General features: G+C 34.5%; 1 protein-coding gene across 22 annotated transcripts in view; it reads left to right on the top strand.

Annotated features, from left to right (window-relative positions):
- Positions 1-19,697, top strand: part of ATF2 (activating transcription factor 2) — a 73,250-nt gene that overhangs the window by 21,312 nt on the left and 32,241 nt on the right. For 14 of the 22 annotated variants that reach the window (XM_070580227.1, XM_070580228.1, XM_070580232.1 and 11 more), the window contains 5 exons: positions 794-863; positions 11,671-11,767; positions 15,071-15,189; positions 15,331-15,459; positions 18,900-19,078. In XM_070580227.1, coding sequence (XP_070436328.1) covers positions 794-863; positions 11,671-11,767; positions 15,071-15,189; positions 15,331-15,459; positions 18,900-19,078 — 594 coding nt within the window. The remainder of the gene's footprint in view (positions 1-793; positions 864-11,670; positions 11,768-15,070; positions 15,190-15,330; positions 15,460-18,899; positions 19,079-19,697) is intronic. The other 8 variants (XM_070580242.1, XM_070580243.1, XM_070580245.1 and 5 more) reach the window with 3 other exon arrangements.

The following is a 19,697-nucleotide window of genomic DNA, read 5'->3' as shown; positions in this document are numbered from 1 at the left end:
AAAAGTAGAAAAAATAGTTCTTGACTAAAAAATGTCTTTTTGTAGTTGTTCTGTTCAAATCAGGATCCAAAAAGGTCCGCATATTGCGTTTGGTTAGTAAAACCTCTTTTAATCTAAAATAATTCCCCTACCTCCTCTCTTTTATTCCCCATGATGTTTATTTGTTGAAGAGACCAGGTTTTTTGTCCTGTAAAATCTGGCTCTATCTCCTGTGTTTCCTGTAGTTGGATCTAAAGAGACTGGATTAGATTCAGGTTTTATTTTTTACTCCCCAAGAATACTTCATGTGCTGTCTGTTGCATCATATCAGGAGGAACAAAATGTCTATTTGTCCCTCTTTTAGTGATGTTAATTTAAGACTGACCTGGGAGTTCGGGGTGGTGTCAGCCTGATCCAACCATTATAAAGTTCCATCACCTTTTCTCCTGATGGTTTTATCAGACATTGATAGTTACCTAGATCCATTATTTCATTGGAGGTTAAAGTAGTGATTTTCTAATTATTTCATTCTTTCTGCACTTAGGCTGTTGAATAGGAAAGATTTAGCCTGATAGACCAGAGTTCTCAACCTTTTTTTCTGTAGTGTAAAATCTGCATGTTACATTTATTTGTCTGCTCATAATAAGAAGATGGCAGATAGGGTTAAAATGTCAGTAAAAGTATTTTATTTCACATTCAAATAGAAAAGGTAATAAGCTTAGTGAAAAATCAAATAATACTACATTTTTATTTATTCTTTATTTAAAAATCTGTACTGTAAAACATTTAGCCATCTTTTAATATTTTATTATAGGCAATACAAGGACCTGTGGAATATGAGTGATGACAAACCCTTTCTATGCACTGCCCCTGGATGTGGCCAGGTAATAGATAAATTACTTTAAATCATTTTGTATATTCACATTTATTAGAAACACTGACAATTTATGTTATCATTAAAAGGATTCTCTTACAATGTTCTGTACAGTTTTGGAGTTAGAATGAAAATAACCCAGAAAAATTTGGGGAAATAATTCTTTTTCCTCAATAGTGTATCTGAGTTTTGAAAAACACAATCTAATATGGAAAAAAAAAATGTCTTTTAATGGAAAGATGGAAAACCTGGACAAATTCAGGGTTTAAAAGCATTTTCATTTGACCTTTATTGGTTGAAAATCACTGTAAACTGCCTAATTGGAAATCAAATATACATTATCTTGTATGAAAATTATTTACTTGCTGAACTCTTATGAAATTTAACTAATATTTACCTCCGAGAATATTACTAATATATTAGTGTTCTTGAGTCTAACATGTTTAATACAGAGCATGTGTGGAAACATTTTCAGAAAATAATGTTTCAGTGTTATTTCAGAAAATAATATTTCAGCATTTTTTAATAGGCCATTAAATTATTAATCGTTGCTATTATCATTAGTCTAGTCTTTAACTAACTATAGACATTAAGGAATGAAAGAATAAATTTAATGTGTAGTGAAATTACAGAGAATGTAAATATACAACTATAAATCATAAATAAGCATTAAAGTGTTTCTTTGGTTCTTGTTTGTTTCCTTTAGTTGATATTTTAAATTGAGGTATAATTGGTATACAATAAACTGCACATACTTATAGTGTATAGTTTGATGCATGTTAACATGTATATATCCAGAAAACCTCACCACAATTAAGATAGCGAATGTATTCATCACCCCAAAAGTTGCCTCATTCCCATTTGTTATCCCACCCTCTTACCTCTCCCGCCCCTGTTAACCATTGGTCTGCCTTCTATCCCTATAGATTATTTTGCATTTTCTAGAGTTTTATATAGATGGAATATACAGTGTATACTTTTGTCTGACTTCTTTCATTCCACATAATTAATGTATAATTTCTCCATGTTATATGATCAGTAGTTAATTCCTTTTCCTTGAGGGAGTAGTATTTCTTCATTCTACAATTATAAACATTTGGCTTATTTCCAGTTTTTAGTTATTACAAATAAAGCCGATGTGAATATTTGTGTATAAGTCTTTGTATGGATGCATGCTTTCTCCTCTCTTGGGTAAATACCTAGGAGTATGATAGTGGGAACATATAATATTTATATATTTACTTTTCAGGAAATTGCCAAACTGCTTTCCAAAACAGATGTACCACTTAACATTCACATGAACAGTGTATAAGAGGTCTTGTTGTGCCATGTCCTTGCTGACGTTTGGTGTTGTCAGTCCTTGACTTTTAGCCATGTTCATTGTGTGTATACTGATAGGTAATGTGGTTTGAATTTACATTTCTTTGAGTAATGAAAAAATGAGCACTTTCATTTGTATACCATATTTTTTGTGAAATATCTTTTCAAATCTTTTGCCTGTTTTAAAAATTGGGTTGTCTTTTGATTATTGAGTTGTATGAGTTCTTTATGTATCCTGGATACCACTCCATTGTCAAGTATTTTCTTCCAGTTTGTGGTTTGCATCTTAATTTTCATAATAATATCTTTTGATGAACAGGTGTTTCTAATTTTAACAAAGTCTAATGTGTTAATTTTTTTGTCTTCTATGGTTTTGCTTTCTGTGACTTATCTAAAAGCTTTGCCTACCCTTAAGTCACAAAGATATTCTCCTTTTTTCTCTGAAAGTTTGATTATACATTTAGGTCTCTGTGCATCTTGAAATAATTTTTGTATATGGTGTGAGGTAGGAGTTGAAGCTCACTTTTTTCCATATGGGTTTTCATATGTTCCAGCATCATTTGTTTAAAAGATTTTTTTTTCCTCCATTAAATTACTTTAGCTCCTTTATTGAAAATCAAATGACTGTATATGTCTAGGTCTGTTTCTGAGCTTTCTGTTCTGTTCCTTTCATCAGTCTTTGAATTTTTATGCCAGTACCACACTGTCTTGATTACTTTAACTTTACAGTAAGCCCTCCAGTCAGGTAGGGTAAGTTTTCTAATTTAGTTCTCCCTTTTCAAGATTGTTTTGGATAGCCTTTTAATTTTAGTCATTCTGGGGAGGGTGTAGTGGTATCTCATTATGATCTTGATTTACATGGTATCTAATGATGTTGATCAGGGTAAAAATAGGAGTTACTGGGGTTGGTGCTATTTTAGATAGGTTGGTCAGGGAATGCCTCTCTGATAAGGTGACATTTGAATAAAGACATGAAAATTTGGGAGCAAACCCTTGGGGGAAGTTTTCCAGACTGAAGGAACAGCAAATATAAAGGCTCTAGGGAGGGAATGGATTTGGTGTGTTTAAAAACAGAAAGACGGGGCCGGCCCTGTGGCCGAGTGGTTAAGTTCGCGCACTCTGCTTTGGCGGCTCAGGGTTTTGCCAGTTCAAATCCTGGGCGCAGACATGGCACCGCTCACCAGGCCATGTTGAGGCGGCATCCGACATGCCACAACTAGAAAGACTCACAACTAAAAAGATGCAACTATGTACTAGGGGGATTTGGGGAGAAAAAGCAATTAAATTTAAAAAAACAAAACAAAACAGGAAGACACCTATTATGGCTGGATCATATAGTGATCAATGAGGATAAGGGTAAGATATGTGGTCAGAAAGGTAGAAGAAAAGAATCCATACCCTGTAGAGCTTTGTAGACTGATAAGGTGTTTGGGGTTTATTCACAGAGTGGTGAAAAGCGCTTGCTGAGCTAAGAGTGGAAGCAGGGAGAGTAGAAACTGACAGCAGTCCGGTGAGAGATAATGGTGGCTTTACTAGGTGGTAACAGTGGACATACAGAGAAATAGAGTGATTTGACATATATTTTGAAGATATATTTGATACACCTTTTTCTGTAAATTCAAGAAAGCTAAAAACTACAATTCTCAAAATCCTTTGCAACCAGAATTCTCGATATGATTTTAGGTTCCACCAACCAGATTTACTCATTCTGGTAAATCACATTTACTCCTTGGATTTGGTACAGAGTTCAGTGGAGAGAGAAGGGTATTTCTCAAGTCATCCATTTTGCCAGAGTGGACTGAACAGACACAACATGATTCTGTAATCCCTGCATTACAGCTAATATAAAATGTTTCTAGAACCAGCCCTTGGACAATGACAAGTTTTGCCATGTTGTTCTAGGACTCATTCTTGGAAACTCAGTCTCAAACAGGCCCCTAATTGCTTGTCAACCTTCTTTTCTGCTTAAAAACTAGAATAGTTTCTGTTGTCTTATGGTTGACTCCTTACTAATACGCATGCCATTTTTAATAAAAAGCATTATATTTAAATTTACTTAAACGGGATAAAAAGAAACTTATTGCTGAGTGTCAGAGTATATGTGTGTATGTGTGTTATAAGAGAGATTGTTTTTTAAAAGACTTCTCTAGTATTAAAAACTTATGAAAAATATTAAAAAATTAGAATTGTTTTTTAGACTCCCTATTGTGAGAAGGATTAACATTCATACTTCCTCATACCTCTTCTTTCTCGTCTCTTGATATCTGATAATTATTCTGTTAACTTTGACACTGTCAAAGTTTGTTATCCATTTTGTTTAATAACCTGTAATTCCCATATTTGCTTAGTTTTACTTCTATATTTAAGTCGTATGGATAAAGTAGGGTGAGAACTAAGCTTTAAGGCACTCCAGTGTTTAAAAGTCAGAAGGAGGGGGAGGGTGTAGCATAGGAGGCTGAGACAATGAAGAAAATTGTGTCCTGAAGTCAAATAGCAAAAGCATTTCAAAGTAGAGGGAACAATGTAGTCTTGGAGTTGATAGGATAAGGTGAGGATTCAGTATTTACTATTGGATTTAGAAATAATGGAGATTATTAGACACGTTGATAAGAGTAGCTTCAGTGAAGGAGCAGTGACAACCATGTTATTAGAGTAGTCTGAAGAGTAAGTGGGGAGAACCAGAAGCAGAGACATTATAAGATACCTCTTTCTCAGAGTATAGCTTAAAGGGAACAGTAAAATATTGCTGGCGGAAGATTGAAGATGGAGCTTTTTTATTTGCTTTGTGTTTTAAGGTGGGGACGTCACAGCATATTTCACATTTCAGAGAGGGGGACTGTTACAGGAATGGGGTTCTTACGTAGATAAGAGAGAATGGGATCCAGTGCTCAAGTGAAGGGACTGGCCTTAGATAGGACCATGGACAGTCCATCCATAATAGCTGAGACTGAAAAGTGGGGAACAGATGTAGAACATTTGGATAGAGAAAAGAAAGCTTATCAAAGCTTGACATACAAACATATTTCCTTTGATATAGTCACCACTAAAAAACGACATTTCTGGGGCTGGCCCAGTGGCATAGTGGTTAAGTTCGCATACTCTGCTTTGGCTGCCCAGGGTTTGCAGGTTTGGATCCCGGGCACAGACCTGACACCGCTTGTCAAGCTACGCTGTGGCAGCATCTCACATAAAACAGAGCAAGATTGGCACAGATGTTAGCCCAGCAACAATCTTCCTCAAGCAGAAAGAGGAAGATTGGTAACAGATGTTAGCTCAGAGCCAGTATTCCTCACAAGAACAAAAAAACCCTACATTTCCGTTTATCCTGCTGTGCAGAAGAAATTAGCTTACATGTGGTGGCCCATTGTTTTAAATAGCCTTAGGGATGGCAAATTTTTAGCTTCTTGTATTACTTAGGATGCAGGTTAAGACAAAGATTCAACCTAACAATAGATTGAACACTTTGTTTTTATGTAACAGCCGGTAAGTAGGAGTTCCAGAGCTGGCTGGCTCTGCTGTCCTCAACATGCGACTTCCATTAGTCCAGGATGGGCTGTTCCAGCTCCTGCCATCAAATCCTCACTCCAGCAATAAAGGAGGGAGAAGGGCAAGCAAAGCAGAGTACACACACCCCTGACGTGTTAGGAGCATAAACTGGAAGTAATGCAAATAATTTTCTTTCATTCCTTTTGGCTAGAACTCGATCACATGGCCACCTAAACTGCAAAGGAGCTAGAAAATGTGGTCTTTGTTCTGGGCAGCCAAATGCTCACCTAAAGTTCATTTCTTTTATTGAAGGAGAAGGGTTATAGATATTGAGGGATAGCAAGCAGTCTTTACCATAGTTTTCAGAGTTGATTTTGAATTTGGGGACCTGGCAAAAAGTCTTTTGGAGGCTGAGTCTGGTTAAGCTAGGGTAATACTTTTAAAGTTTGGAACAAAGTTACTAAAATGTGGAATTTAGTTAATAGTAATGTATCAGTGTTGGTTTCTTAGTTTTGATAAATGTACCAAATGTAAGGTGAGAGTAATCTAAGATGAGAACATTAGGGGGGACTGAAACTGAGAAAGGAGTGTGTAGGAACTCTCTGTACTATCTTTGCAACTTTTCTGTAAATGTAAGGGTATTCCAAACTAAAAGTTTATTCAAAACAATAACAACAAAAAACTCTACCCCAAAAATACACACAGAATTACCTATGAACCACCAAATAGAACTTTCAAATATTTATCAAGTGTATACCATGTCTATTATTTATCTGTACCCCAACTTGTTTCAAAAAGGATTTGAGGAATTAAAGGTTCATATAATATCTGTCATAGTAATAAAAACAATTATAATGATAATGTTTTTTAACTTAGCCAGTCACTGTGCTAAGGAAGCTTACGTGGATTATGTCATTTAATCCTCGCAACAACCCTATGAAATGTGTGCTACTGGCCTCATTTTACAGGTGAGCAGTTGAACTTAAACATATGACTGAATTTCCCTGAGTCACAGAACCAGCAGGTATTGGAGATAAATTTGAACCCAAGCCTACTCTTGTATTACATGTATAATGCAACAGCTCTAAATTGAATGTTCAGACTTCAAGATATATTTGAATACGGGTCTTTGTATTTGTATATAAAAGTTTTTATTTCCTCTTAATTAAAAAAGCATCAGAAAATCTTGACAACTTTAAAAGGACAAAATAAAATCCATAGAGGACTTCTGTTAACATTTGGTGCATTTCCTAAATCCTTCCCACCTTTTATTTATTTATTTATTTTTTAGGAAGATTAACCCTGAGCTGACTACTGCCAATCCTCCTCTTTTTGCTGAGGAAAACTGGCCCTGAGCTAACATCTGTGCCCATCTTCCTCTACTTTATATGTGGGATGCCTACCACAGCATGGCTTTTTGCCAGGCGGTGCCATGTCCGCACCCGGGATCTGAACTGGGGAACCCAGGGCCTCTGAGAAGTGGAATGTGCTCACTTAACCGCTGCACCACCAGGCCGGTCCCCTCCCACCTTTTATTTTTAAAACAAAATTGGGACCATATGCACATATAGTTTTGTAGTCTCTTTGTATGCAGATGATATTATATGTATCGCGAGCATTTTGTGTGTTAAATGAACACATGGGTTTAAGCTGCTATGTAGTATAGTATTGCCAGAACATGTCCCATAATTTATTTGCCCATTCCTCTATTATGAGCTTTTAAATTAATTCCAGTATTATAAGCAACATTTGTGCTGAATATCCATCTACATAATCCTTTATATGCTCTCTAATTAATTCCTCAAACATATTTTTAGAAATAGAATTACCCAGTCAAAATGTATACATATTTTTAAGATTCTTTGTACATTTTGCCATATTATTTTTTAAAGGCTAAACCTATACTTTATTCTCACTAATAGTTTAAATACTGTTTTCATCATGAACACTCTAATCCTGAGTATTATTACTATTTTTTGGCCTATATTTGTTCCCTAAGACACTTAAAATAATCTCTATATTATAATAATACCTTGTAACAGTTACTGACCAAAATAATAACCTGGCTAATATCAGCATTATCCATTTGTTAAATCTTACTAAGAACAGAAATGCTGTAGTCTCTTTGAAGTCAAATAGTATTGCTGAGGAATTCAAAAGATCTAATTAGAATTGATTTTAGGGGCCGGCCCGGTCGCGCAGCGGTTAAGTTCTCACATTCCGCTTCTTGGCTGCCCGGGGTTCGGCAGTTCGGATCCCGGGTGCGGACATGGCACCGCTTGGCAAGCCATGCTGTGGTAGGTGTCCCATGTATAAAGTAGAAGAAGATGGGCATGGATGTTAGCTCAGGGCCAGTTTTCCTCAGCAAAAAGAGGAGGATTGGCAGTAGGTAGCTCAGGGCTAATCTTCCTAAAAAAAAAATTGATTTTAGAAGCACCAGTTCAGTGGTGGTAGTGCAAATTATTTTTTATCATAAGCAATTGATGACATTTTTCCAAATTTGAATTTTAGCTTCAACACACTTAATGGACTTAGTTAAATTTAAAATTTAAAATGAATTTTTAAAATCTAAAATATATTTTGTTTATGATGTCATTTCAGAGAGAAACCTATAAAAATCAATGCAAAGAATTTTAACTGTTGACTCTTGCTTATTAAATCTATTTTTTGTTTTTTTAAGATTTTATTTTTCCTTTTTCTCCCCAAAGTCCCCCGGTACATAGTTGTATATTTTTAGTTGTGGGTCCTTCAAGTCGTGTCATGTGGGATGCTGCCTCAACATGGCCTGATGAGCGGTGCCATGTCCTCGCCCGGGATCTGAACTGGCGAAACCCTGGGCTGCTGAAGCAGAGGTCGTGAACTTAACCACTCAGCCACGGGGCCGGCCCCCTTACATCTATTTTTTATATGCCTCTGTCACTATTAGGTATTTCACAGAAGAGTTCTGTGAATTTCATTTGTTTTAAAGTGATGTTTTGTTGAATTCAGTAAAAGACAAAATGAGATAATTAAGTGAAAGATTCATTTAACATTGGAATTCTTCTATTTCATTGATAACGTCTTTGCTTTTGGTGATGCTTTCATTGAGAATTGTTTCTTTAGTAGAATGTTTGTACATTATAAGCTGTTTTATAAAGGAGATAAAGATTCGTTTTCTTTAGTATAGTTTCAGTGAAGGTGTGTGAGTGAAAGTGTATACATGTGTATTAATCAGTAACTTCCTGATGTCAAATAGTGTCCTTCAACTAGTGAAAGAAGTAGTAAAATGAGCTATTGGCCTGATGGCTTTATAACTTAGTTGTACCTATTTAATCTGTCAAATGGTCGTAATAGTCTAAGTCATGGATGTGAATGCATGCAAAATGACTTATGTCTTAGGAAGTTAATTCTGGTGAGTGTTCAGCCTTGGCAACACAGATTTTTCAGTTATCAGAGCTTAAATTAATTTATTACAGAAGCAACTGATTCACCTCTCTCCCATCTGTCAGGTAACCCTTCCTTTTTAACCATCTGAGGGAGATGGTTATCCTCGCCTACCTTTCTGTACTGCCTTTCCCATTGTTTATTCAGCTATATGCTCAATGTCTTGTTTAAAAAATAGTGGGCACAGGGCCAGCCCCACAGCCGAGTGGTTAAGTTCGCGCGCTCCGCTTCGGTGGCCCAGGGTTTCGCTAGTTCGAATCCTGGGTGCGGACGTGGCACTGCTCATCAGGCCACGCTTAGGCGGCATCCCACATGCCACGACTAGAACAACCCACAACTAAAATATACAACTATGTACTGGGGGGATTTGGGGAGAAAAAGGTAAAATAAAATCTTTAAAAAAAAATACTGGGCACATCTACAACATTTTGCACTGGAGTTGGACTCTCAATTGCCTGGAAGAAAGAAATTATATGAATTCAATATATTTTTATTGCTAGCAGTAGCATAATTTTTCTACAAAGTTTGTTTTTAGAATAAACTTTTTAATTTGGCGAGGAAAGCAATTCAAATAGATTCTTCAAAAATTTTAACTTAGCACGTAGTAGCTATTTTAGAAGTATTTGTTGAAAAAAAGAATGCATTTCTTTTATTCATTCATATATATATCTCTCTCTTCTCTTGGTGACTACCTTTTAACAGGATTGCGTTTTGTCACTGTCTTTTTAAGTTTCCAGTTAGAGGTAAATAAATTTTCTCAGATGATAGCCAAGGTTAAACTCACCTGTATCAAGTGCCAATTTGAGTGTATTTTATCCATGTATATAAATAGTATCATTACGTTATCAAGAATTCTTGTATAAATAACATTTACGTAAATTTGATGTCTAGATCCTACATGAAACTTCGTAAATTCATATTCCTTGCATTTCTCCTTTTAATATTCACATGATCCTAAATGTTTTTTAGAGTCCTTTTAGCTCTCCTTTTCCCTTAAAATCAATCTTGGTGCCATTTTCACATGTTTTGTACAAAACATAATGTTATTTATTCTATAGGTAGTTGCTCTTTGATTTGGATATTTGTGGTCAAACCAATCTAAACAGAGGATATGGGTAGATATGGGATATAACTTTCCAAGTTCTTACCTGTTAATTATGCTGACTTTGCAATTTTAAATCTAGGACCTCAACCAAAATGCATTTATTCCCAAATGTTTAATGATTGTCTTCTATGGAGAAGCCACATTGTTAGGTTCTTTGGAACTTAGATACTTTTAGTCTGGAATGTAGGACATGTTCATTTAAAACTGTAATGCAAAGTAAAAAATAGTGAAATAATGCCAGTAGACTCTGTGGATATGTTCCTTCTCCAAGAGCTTTGTTATTCAGCAGTCTGTCAAAGGACAGCTACTTCTTATTCCTCCAAACTTGAGAGGGATTCTTATAATGATAAAGCAATAGGAAGATAGCACTTGAGTGAGGGGGATTATTCTATAATTAACTGCCTTGTAATTGGTGGTTGTTTCTTTGCTGGATTATAACAGAGGTATTCTTTCTTTATGTGGTAACATAAAGATCCTAATTTACTTCTTATTTTGTCCAGGAGTGATATTTCCACAAGAGAAGGAGTCCATTTTAATGGTTTAGGGGAACCAAGTTCAAATATATATAATTTTAACATCCCCATTTATAAGGTTATTGACTAGAGAGTGAGTTTAGATCTCTTAATTTGGCATTTTATAATTATTGCTCTGAAGTAACAAAAAGTAAATGCTCCCTATTTTCAGTGTAAATATTGCTTGATAAGGAGCACCTTCATAAAGGTTGATGTCCAGATACAGTCCAGAAATAGTTAAACAATGTGTTTATGATCTTGTAATCATAAATGTCACCTTTGCCGTGCAGGACCTGTCCAAATTATTTGTAGCTTTAAAAATAATTTTGCTTTATTTTTTTTATAAGAGCTATGATGAAACAAAGTGAAAAAAAATCACTGTAAGTTTAAAATTTTATTTTATTTTAAAATGAACTGCTTTGATATTGTATTGGTTGCTATTTCTTCACTGGATTATAACAGAGGCATTCTCTTTTTATGTGGTAACATAAAGACCCTGATTTACTTCTTAATTTGTCCAGGATTAATATTTTTATAAGAAAATTCTCATTTTAGATGTGGGTAAGTAATCTGAAGTCTATATAAATACAGTACTTTCTTCAGAAGTCATTATACCATAGAGTATATATTTCTACTATGATATGACAAAAATTAATAGTGGTCTATTTTTAGTGTCCAAATGAAATTTATATGAAGTTTCTTTGCCTCAAATTTTGTTTTTAAATGCTCTCAAATGAGTTACGTGACATAGTAATATGTCAGTATTGCTTATTCTTGAGTAATTGGGTTTCTGTATGATTATTTGATATCTAGTATGTCAGTCTGTGCTAACAATAGATCTTTTATAGTTAACTAACTGCTATTTCATTGTTAATGGTGGTTTTACATGTTGTGGAAATGAATTTCCTTATCATTTTACTTACTTGATCAAATTGAAAATCTTAACTATATTTTAAAACTTTTTGCCACAGCGTTTTACCAACGAGGATCATTTGGCTGTCCATAAACATAAACATGAGATGACACTGAAATTTGGTCCAGCACGTAATGACAGTGTCATTGTGGCTGGTTAGTATATGCTTTTATTAATAGCTTATATACATATTTCACCTGGAATGTGCACAATTTTTGTGTATTCTCTGTAAATAATATAGTCTGGTGATATTCCAATTACTTCGTTTACAGTAAATGTTGGCAACATGTATTTTACCCATTACATTTTCATGTTTCCTTCTGACCATTCATTTCAGTTAAATATTTTGTGTAGCTTTCAAATATAGATTTCAATGTTAATTTTGTGTAAGTTAATTAGACTCCTGGGAGCATTCATACCATCTCCAAAGCTTTCATTTAACTGATAATTGAATTAATGTGATGTTTAGTCAGTCTTTCTTTTAGCTGTTTACACCTGGTTTACAATGCTGTGTGAGATAGAAAATGATCAAGCTCCTCCCGTTGGAGAAAGAGCAATTAGCAGACTTGTTCAGTAGGACTTTGTTTATATTTCTTTTTGGACTAAACATTTGTGGTCGTAAAATAATCTCAGTAAGGGGATGTTTTTGATCTTATGAACATACGGTATCACCTAAGCAGATAATTATCTTTTACAGTATATGAAAAGAGAAACTCAATTCATGCATTGGTTTTATTATCCTTTCATGCTGTATTAGCTGCCCCTTTTTTGCTTTGTAAATATATATACACACATCTGTGTATATGTATACATACATAATATATATAATTTCACTGCATGTGTATATTTTATAAGTATTGAGATAAGAAAACAAAGTTTAATATAAAATTTAATATATTATGTATAAATTTCAGACCTTTTTCTGTTGTAACCACAGATTTACATATCATAAATATTGAAATTACCCTTAAATTCTTCTTTTGTAAAGCTTAGGTTATACTATTTGTTAGTCTGGGATTATACCTGAATATTGAGTACTATTAATACTTTTAAATTATTGCCCAACATAGAGATCAAATTGTCATATGCAGTACTTTGGAGAGATAATGAAGCAGATATTAAATGATTCTTCCTGTATTTCAGTATCAAAATTTTTGTAATGAAAAAGTTGGAGGTAGCAAAAAGTTGGTAATTTATCAAAAACAATTTACTTAGGAGAAATTTAGGGGAACATTCGATCTGTTTTCAGTTCCATAAGTATAAGGAGGCAGAGAAGAGTGAAGTATGCATTTCTTTAGAGTATTGTACATCTGCTATTAAGAGCTAGAACCAAAAAATAAAATACAAGCGAAATAACAACAGCCTGGAAGTTTCACTCTCTTGAGCGTGAAGGTCTTTGCTTTTCTGAAACTTACTGCCTTAGAGCAGTATCTCTCTCTGTAACTTTTTAACTCAAAATTGTTTTGAGATTGATTTCTAGAATTTATGTTACTATTTACATTTAATACAAAGAAAAATAGAACACATTTGAACACAACACTTGACCATCTTTTTACTAACATGTGTTGAAATGAATAGTTTAGCATTACTGTATAAACATAATGCATGATATGTGTGGTATATATTTGATAATCAATGGCCATAAGCCATCTGCATGTTTAAACGATTGTGCTTGTGTTGACTTCTCTCTTCTGAAGCCCGATTATTCCAGTAGTCACTGATAAAAGTGATTTATGCATATGCATTTTATTTTTAAGACTATTCTCTCCTTTTAACACAAATTAGGAGCCTTCTGTTGAACTTAGATAGACAAACCCTTTGGGTGTGAACAGGAGAGTCATATTTATACTCAGTTTACTAATTCAGTCATGATGGACCTAAGCTAATATTTGTATGCTGGGCCCTTGCTATAGTATGATTTGGGAAATCTTTTTGAGGGTAGGGGTGTGTATGTTGCAGACTGCATAATAGGTAAAATGATGACACAATAGAGTCCCTTCAGTAATTCTGATAATACTAATAGTATCTGAGATAGGCCTATTGTCCTTTTAGTGTTAAATATATTTGTATGTAGTGAGCATAGGAGTACTCTGGGTATGGGGGAGCGGGGAGCAAAGATAAAACAGTAAGTAATGCCCATTCTGGGGACACAGTAGTTAATAAATATATTAATTTTAATTTCACAAAAGATTTTTTGGGGGCCAGCCCAGTGGTGCAGCAGTTAAGTTCACGTGTTCTGCTTCGGCGGCCTGGGGTTTGCCGGTTCAGATCCTGAGTGTGGACATGGCACCGCTTGGCAAGCCATGCTGTGCTAGGCATCCCACATATAAAGTAGAGGAAGATGGGCACGGATGTTCGCTCAGGGCCAGGCTTCCCCAGCAAAAAAAGAAGAGGATTGGCAGCAGATGTGAGCTCAGGGCTAATCTTCCTCAAAAAAAACAACAAAAAGGACTTTTTGAGTATTTTATCTTAAACTAGGAGTCATCCTTATACTTTCATTTAGCTTAGGCTGGATCCCTGATATAACCTATAAAATTGATGCCCTAAAATATATGAAATGTGAATAGAATTTGAATATCCTGCCAACTCTGTGATCAGTATGAATAAATAGCCTTGAAAATAGTAAGACTAAACAGGCAAAATTCATAAATTTGCTGTTTTTCATTCAACATGGACCTTAACTGCCATTTGTTCTGTAACCAATACATGTGTGCACATAGCATGAGTACATATTCAAGTATAGTTAAAATGTTTCAAGGTGTGAGAAAATAGCGTTGACTATTTCTCTGCTGCTTAGAAATTATTAGAACATTCCATAGATATGAACTCTTATATAGCCCCTCATACCAAGCTGGAAAAATGCATTAAAATAGAAAATTAGCTTCAATGGATAGTAATAAGGAGGGATTTGTTTTGGTTTGTTTTTGTCTTTAGGGCTCTTGTTTTAACCTTCTTTCTTTTCTTCATAGTTTTTTGATATACCTACTGAAGATTCTGTTTTATCTTAAGCTTGCTCTCATAATAGATTGTGAACACTAGCAGCAGGGCCAAGTTAGAGCAAATATACATGCTCTTGTCCTAGTTTTCCCCAAATTGCATGTATTTTAAATAGTTGTAATTTTTAATTATGTAAATTTTTAAAAATTTTTACTGTGTTATATAATGGTAATAGTTGATCCCTGAGTAGAGGATGCTTATGTCAGTCTACTGAGACAGAAGGTGTGGGCTAAGAACAAGAGAGACTTCTTTCATACTTTTATGATTCATAAATTTGGAGGAAATAATCTTGAACTGCAACAAAAACTTAACCAATTTTGTTTACTTTAAAGGAAGAGGTCTTTCCAAAGAGAGAATTAACAGCTGACTGAACCAGCCCTGTTAGTTTGTTAATTTACTAGCTATATTTTAGAGTTTTGTATATTTAAATCTATGTGATTACTTCTTGACATTTATTTCAGATCAGACCCCAACACCAACAAGATTCTTAAAAAACTGTGAAGAAGTGGGTTTGTTTAATGAGTTGGCAAGTCCATTTGAAAATGAATTCAAGAAAGCCTCAGAAGATGACATTAAAAAAGTAGGTTGTTAACCATAAAGTTAAAAAAGAGTACTTCAGACAGAACAATAATCATAGTTCACACTTCCTGCTTTCTTATTTTAGATATACTAATTGGCTATTTTTGAACTCCTAACACTTTCTTTAATGTTTGTGTTTTAGATGCCTCTAGATTTATCCCCTCTTGCAACACCCATCATAAGAAGCAAAATTGAGGAGCCCTCTGTTGTAGAAACAACTCACCAGGATAGTCCTTTACCTCACCCAGAGTCGACCACCAGTGATGAAAAGGTTCAAAATTTATATTTATGGTAGAAACACAAACTAAGTGGAAAAAATCAGCACCCCAAGTAAAGTTTAATATTTGATCTCCATAAAATGTTAATATAATAAATTGTACATAATTCAGTGTCAGATTGTAATAGTCTTATTTATGAAAGCTTGTGAAAACTCACAGAAATTTCAGGAAAAGAAGACTCCACCTTTATAGATAATTAGCTTTTTATTTCACACAGAAAAATGGTAGAGGAGAATAGCAGTCATTTTAGATAAAACTGTTACTTTAAAAGGCTATATAAGTTTAACTTAATTTTTCTGGGTTTGGTATTTTTAACTACTTTTATACAGTGTCGGCTTAATTAAGAATTTTTACAATTAAAAATTGTTTAAACAAAGATTATTTAGGCTTTTAAAAGGTTAAGGGAATAGTTACTCGTTCTCAGCAATTGATCTTCGGTAGCAGCAACTAAGATGATGATACTGTCTTAATACAGGCCTCTTGTAGGTGGTTTAGGGCCTTATTCCTGGATCTTGATTATCCTGGTAACCTGGTGCCACCTGGGCTATCATGTGTGTTGAATAACCATTATTATAGGTACTTCTTGATCACTTTTCATTCATAAGCACATATAATGAACACATTTATTTGGGGACACCATGTGGGGTATAATAAAGAGATAATGGATATAAAGAGGCAGTGACAGTGTTCTTTTGGAGAATATGTTATTCTAAAACCATAACCTAATTAATAGACTTGTGCCGTGGCAGAGGAGCTAGAAGTAAGGCAGCAAAGCAACTTTTTACCTAGGCATATATTTTGTGGGTTTTTTTTTTTTCATTTTCTGATTACAAAAATGCATTCTCATTATAAAAACTTTAAGAATATAAAAATACAAGGAAGAAAACCAAAATCACCTGTTATCCCGTAATTGAGTGATAAGAATTACTAATATTTTGAAACATTTCTCCTAGGTATGTGCACACATTTATAATACAAGTAAATGTTTGTAAGTGAATAGTTACATAGAAAGATAGATGGATACACAGAAAAATACAAAGATCCTTTTATACTGTGCTTTAGACATTTGGCCTTAATGAACCTTTTTCTATGTCATTAGAAAGTTTCCAAAATCATAATTTTTAATGGTTGCACTTTATTTTACCATTATCTTAATGTATTTTATTATCCTAAAGGTTGTTTCCACATTAGCACAGTTTTTGTAAATGCTGTTAAATCTTTGATATGAGTATCGTTTTTCCTATGGAGCATTTCAGTCCCTTCACAGTCAAGTTTTTCCCTGTTCATTGCTGCATTAGCCTCTTTGAGAGGCATTCTTTCTTCCTGCATTTCTCAGTCATTAGCTCCCCCTGGGCAGGGCATAGTCTTGCCAAATTGTAAAAAGTCAGTTCTGGGCCCCCTTCTCTTCTTTTTCTCGATTTTCTTCTTAGGTGATCTCATCCAGGCCCATAACTTTAGAAACTGTCTGCATATGAATGATTCTTAAATTTATATCAACTTAGATATCTGCTGAATTTCCGTATTCATATCCAACTTCATCTTGACATTTCCTTTTCTATGTGTAATAGACATCTTAAACTTAATACGTCTAGATCAGAGCCCCTGATTCTTTCCACAGTTTTCCCTAGCTCAGTAAATTTTCTCTCCATCCATCTAGTTGCTCAAGCCAAGAAACCTTAATTCTTTCTTTTCCTTCATAGTGAAACCAATAGCAAATTTTATCAGACCTGCTTCCTGAATATATTCTCCTTTGTCTTCGGTGTCACCACTTTAGTCCAAGCCATCATCATCTTTTACTTGGATTATTAACAGTTTCTTTTTTTTATTTTTTAAATTTTTTTGAGGAAGATTAGCCCTGAGCTAACTACTGCCAATCCTCCCTTTTTTGCTGAGGAGGACTGGCCCTGAGCTAACGTCCATGCCCATCTTCTTCTACTTTATACGTGGGATGCTTACCACAGCATGGCTTTTGCCAAGCAGTGCCATGTCCGCACCCAGGATCCAAACCGGCGAACCCTGGGCCGCCAAGAAGCAGAACGTGCGAACTTAACAGCTGCGCCCCCGGGCCGGCCCTAACAGTTACTTTCTAACTGGAGTTTCTACTTCCATCTCCAATCTATTTTTCATAGATGGTTTTATTTTTAATACGTTATATCACTTCTCTGCTTAAAATCCTTCAATGGTTTGCCATTGCATTTAAGATATCTCACACTCTTTCCATAAGCCCTCATTGATCTGAACTTACCTACCCATCCAGCCTCACCTCATGCCACTCTTGGTGTGTTCTTCAAATATTCCAAGCTTTTTCCTGCCTCAAAGACCATTACTCTGTGGATTGCTTCCTTGTCCCTGGAATGCTTTCCTCCTGATCCTTTCAGTATCAGTTCAAATGCCATTTTTGCAAAGAACCTCCCCTTACCTCACTGTGCTGTCTAAAGTAGCCAACTCCAACCTTCCCTCAGTGAATCTTTCAAGATTCATTATGTTGTTCTACTACTCTATAACATATTACAATCTGAAATGTTCTTGTTTGTTTTACTTGTTTATTGTCTCTCTCTTCCCATTAGTTCTTGAGAGCATGTTATAAATTCTCCAACTTGTTAAATAAATCAAGTTCTAATAATACTAGTTTATCTTTCTTCCTATGTTGCTTAATAAGATTTTGATAATAAGCAGCATCAGTAAGGCCAATTCAAGGAACATGGTAGACCCAGGTTTTATACTGACTAGTAAAGGAGTTCTGGGTAAGGCCCTTGACTCTTTGTTTACTATTCTGTAAAACTGGGGAAAAGACCATCTTTAAGGTCTTGGCTAATTCACAAATTCTCTGTTTTCTTTTAATTTGGAAAGATCTCACTCCAGTAATTATTTATTTTTCATTCAAGTTATCAGTATTACTTGGTCTTTTGGTACTGAGAAATTGTTGGTAATGGAGGGGTAGCTACCTGAGATTAGCGAACACTTCTATTGCTTTAAAAGTTTTTTAAACATTTGTATTACTGAATTTATATCAACCATAATACAGTCTCCCTGTACCTCTTTTCTCTTCTTAGAGAATAATGATGGAGTAAGACTGGGCAATCCACTTTGAATTTTAAGTGCTATGATTCCATGAAAATGGATTATATTTTTACTGAAATTCTCATGGAATCATAGCCAAGTTGCCAGTCTAACTTATTTCTGGATTGATAGGAAAACAAATTGTACTGAAAAAAATTACTCAGATGTTTTTAAATTAAAATATGAACATTGCATTTGAAATTTTACAGTTGCTTCAAAAATTTTCTTTTAAATAACTTTAGATATTAATTTACTTTGGGGGAAGTGTTAATATTATCCTACGGATGCTTTTAGAAGTGTATATGTTCACTAAGGTACTTGACTTGACTTGCATTTTAAAATTCCACCCTTTGTCTATCTCGTTATTAAACAGGAAGTACCATTGGTGCAAACCGCACAGCCCACATCAGCTATTGTTCGTCCCGCATCATTACAGGTTCCCAATGTGCTGCTTACAAGTTCTGACTCAAGCGTAATTATTCAGCAGGCAGTACCTTCACCAACCTCAAGTACTGTAATCACCCAAGCACCGTCCTCCAACAGGCCAATTGTGTAAGTGATTTGGGCCAATCATTGAACTGTTTATGAATTGTTAAGTTTTCCTGTCATGATTTTTCCTAAGACATTTCATTATTCAAATTGTGGCCTTGTGTGTGTGTATGTAGATCATATTCTACTTGCTTTGAATTTTGGAAAAAGTTCTTGGGTAGTCTTTTTTTTTAAATATAAGTATTATCTAATAGATTAGAAAGTAAATATCTAGAACTTAATTTTAAAAACAAATCAACTAATAGGATGTGAATTTAAGATGGTTTCTCATTTTCATGCTATTTCACACAAAACATAAAATTACTCCATCACCAGATGGCATTTCTTTCAGTTCTCATAGGTAGCTCTCAAGAGCTTTTTGGTAAGAATTTTTCTTATTTAACATATTGGAGATTGTCCTAAGTAAATCCATAACTTTTTCCATTTTTTCACTGTTTTTTTCACACCGCTCTGTACATTCTGCATTTAGAACACAATTAAAAATTATTAAATTTTGCAATTTGCTTTGCAGTGTTTAGAAAATTTATTTTTAAATGTTATGGTAATAGGAATAAAAGTACTCTTATATTTCTTAGAGATGATTGATATGGATTTTTAAAATTTCCCTTCTTTTGTTTTTCTT

This window comes from Equus przewalskii, chromosome 17 (assembly GCF_037783145.1).
Source record: "Equus przewalskii isolate Varuska chromosome 17, EquPr2, whole genome shotgun sequence".
Lineage (NCBI taxonomy): Eukaryota > Metazoa > Chordata > Mammalia > Perissodactyla > Equidae > Equus > Equus przewalskii.
This window is presented reverse-complemented; position numbering and strand designations above follow the sequence as displayed.